Source organism: Monodelphis domestica, chromosome 2, assembly GCF_027887165.1.
Source record: "Monodelphis domestica isolate mMonDom1 chromosome 2, mMonDom1.pri, whole genome shotgun sequence".
In the NCBI taxonomy this organism is placed as follows: Eukaryota; Metazoa; Chordata; class Mammalia; order Didelphimorphia; family Didelphidae; genus Monodelphis; species Monodelphis domestica.
The window spans coordinates 264,535,783-264,538,429 of NC_077228.1; the positions used below are offsets into that span (position 1 = coordinate 264,535,783).

Genomic DNA, 2,647 nt, shown 5'->3' on the forward strand with positions numbered 1-2,647 from the left:
AATTAGTAAGTTGTTTTTTTTTAAACCAAGAACAGGAGTTGGTCCTTCTATTATCCTCATCACTATTGATTAGTAGCTCTATCCCTTTTTTCTATAATGTCCTACATCATGACATCCCAACTTTGGTTATTGGTCAAGGGAGGGAACTTTTATAGTTATATGAAAATTAGTGGGTTTTTTTCCTTATGGAGTATTACCTGTAGCAATTTGACTCTCAAAGATAGACATCAGTTTTCTTTAATTTATCATGTTTCTGAAATGTTGAAGAATGAAATAAACAGAACTAGGAAAATATTATACACAGTAACAATTTGTGGAATGATTGACTGTGATAGTATTGACAATACAATGATCCAGGACAATTCTGAGGGACTTATGAAAAAGAATGCTATCCACCTATAGAGATACAATTGTTAGAGTCAAAATGCAAATGAAAGCATGCAAAATTTCTATTTATTTGGGTTTATTATTCCTTGAACAGCATAGTACTTCAGTCTACATTTCTTTATGCCTCTAGGGTTACCAATAGGGGAAGATCCTTCCTGGGTTTATTTCCATTCAATTGGGGAAATTATGTTGCTTCTTTAAGAAAAGCTAGAATGCTTTACTTGAAGACATTAGAATATGTCTTAGAACCTTTTTGCTAGTAAATGCTCTTCATATCCTTTCATCAGACACCATGAAAGTATCATCAACAAGTGGAAGAGAGATCTTTTCAATGATCACTGAAGTGCCAATCTGTACAAGGAAACAAAGATTTGCTGATTTTAACCTATGTTTCCCCAGAACCTTGGTTTTGACCCAGCAATCTTCTCAGTGCCCCCTTCACATCTTTGTTCCTCAAGGTATAGATCATGGGGTTGAGAGTGGGGGTCACCACAGTGTAGAAGAGGGTAAGGAACTTGCCTTGATTCTCAGTATACTTATTTTTGGGTTGGATGTAAACAGCAATTATAGTTCCAAAGAACAAGGCTACTACTACCAAATGAGAACCACAGGTTCCAAAAACCTTCTTCCTCCCTTCAGCTGACTTTATCCTCAATGTAGTCCTAGCTATGCATCCATAGGAGATCAGAATAAGTCCCAAAGGTATAACAACATAGAGTATAATGGCTATACAGAGTTCATTTTCCATGAAAGTGGTGTCTACAGCAGCGATTTTAATCACAGCTGGCTCTTCACACATAAAATCATCCAGCCTGTGATGACTGCAGAGAGGCAACTGAAAAGTCAGTATTGACTGAACCAAAGACTCTATGAAGCCACTGGCCCAGATCACAGCTGCCAATTGTTTGAGAAGCCTTGGATGCATGATAATGGCATAGTGAAGGGGGCGACAGATAGCAATGTAGCGATCATAAGCCATGACAGTCAGGAGAACACACTCAGTGGAACCCAGCCCTAGAGCTACATACAGCTGAATTACACAGCCAATATAAGTGATGGTCTTATCAGGTCCCCTGAGGTTCCATAGCATCTGGGGGATAATGCTGGTAGTGAAGCAGAGATCCAAGAAGGAAAGGTTGGAAAGAAAGAAATACATTGGAGTGTGGAGTTTAGGGTCCAGATAAGATACTAGGATGATGGTTGTGTTCCCTACCAAGATCAAGATGTAAAAGATAGAAATGACAAAAAGGAGAACCATTTCCAGTTGGGGCTGGTCAGAGAAGCCCAGTAGGATGAATCCTACTGGGCTGCTCTCATTGGTCCTTTCCATTGTGTCTTCGATGGTTTTTTTCCAATCATCATTCCTTTATGGCATCCTGTGGGAAGAATAGCAGAAAGTTTCAGGGATAAAACAAAGGAATGGTGGATAAATAAGCATATAAGTGTTTGGAAATCAGGACAATAAATACAGAGGCCAGAAGAATACAGAGAATTGTTAAATAACAGGAAATGTATGTAAAGAACTAGGCAAAAGGAAACAAGCTTTTTTTCATTGAGCACTGTCTACATCTTATAATAAGGAGAAAGAAAAGAAAGAGAAAAGGAGGGAAGTCACTGTAGAATACAATGCTAGAAAAGAATCATTGACATAGGCTGACATGTATACAAAATGAAATTTAAGGACCTCTAAAATCTCCTCAACCATATCAGTTTCATTGCTGTGGTCATCAGAACAAGACTATTCTTCCACTTCACTATATCTTATATTTCACTCTCTCCAAACCTTTGTTCACACTGCTTCCTAATTCTGAAATACTCTTAACACCTTCAGTCTTTAAATTCCTACTCATCTTTTAGATAACACCTGAAATGCTGATTTCTTTTGTAATTCTTCTATAATTCCAACTTGTACCTTATAGTATACTGCCTTTGTGATTCTCATACTTTTGTAAATTATTTTGTACTAGAATTTCTTATGTATTCTAACTACTAAACTACATCTTCATGTATGGCATGATTTTATTTCAATTCTGTAACTCTTCCAGAACCTATCCCAGTACCTATATTCACAATGAAGGTACTTAAGAGATGTGTATTGAATTAAAATGGAATAGTACAAATACAAGATAGAGAATTTTTATAGAAATTTGACTGAAAAATATGGAAATCTTAAAATAAATAAGTCAACAGTGTGGAGTGTCAGACAACAAAGCCATGCTATCATAGGTTGCATTAGGAGAGAAATAGCTTCTAGTAACAC

General features: G+C 36.7%; 1 protein-coding gene across 1 annotated transcript; it reads right to left on the reverse strand.

Moving 5' to 3' along the window:
* Positions 1 to 772: 772 nt before the first annotated feature.
* LOC100022990 (olfactory receptor 2G3-like) lies at positions 773 to 1,717 on the reverse strand. The gene has a single exon (XM_001374631.2). The coding sequence runs from the start codon at positions 1,715 to 1,717 to the stop codon at positions 773 to 775; it is 945 nt and encodes a 314-aa protein (XP_001374668.2).
* Between the last annotated feature and the right edge of the window lie 930 nt (positions 1,718 to 2,647).

Bases quoted from the DNA above. Each gene is read 5' to 3' on its own strand.
- LOC100022990 (XM_001374631.2), bottom strand. From the start codon at position 1,717: ATGGAAAGGACCAATGAGAGCAGCCCAGTAGGATTCATCCTACTGGGC.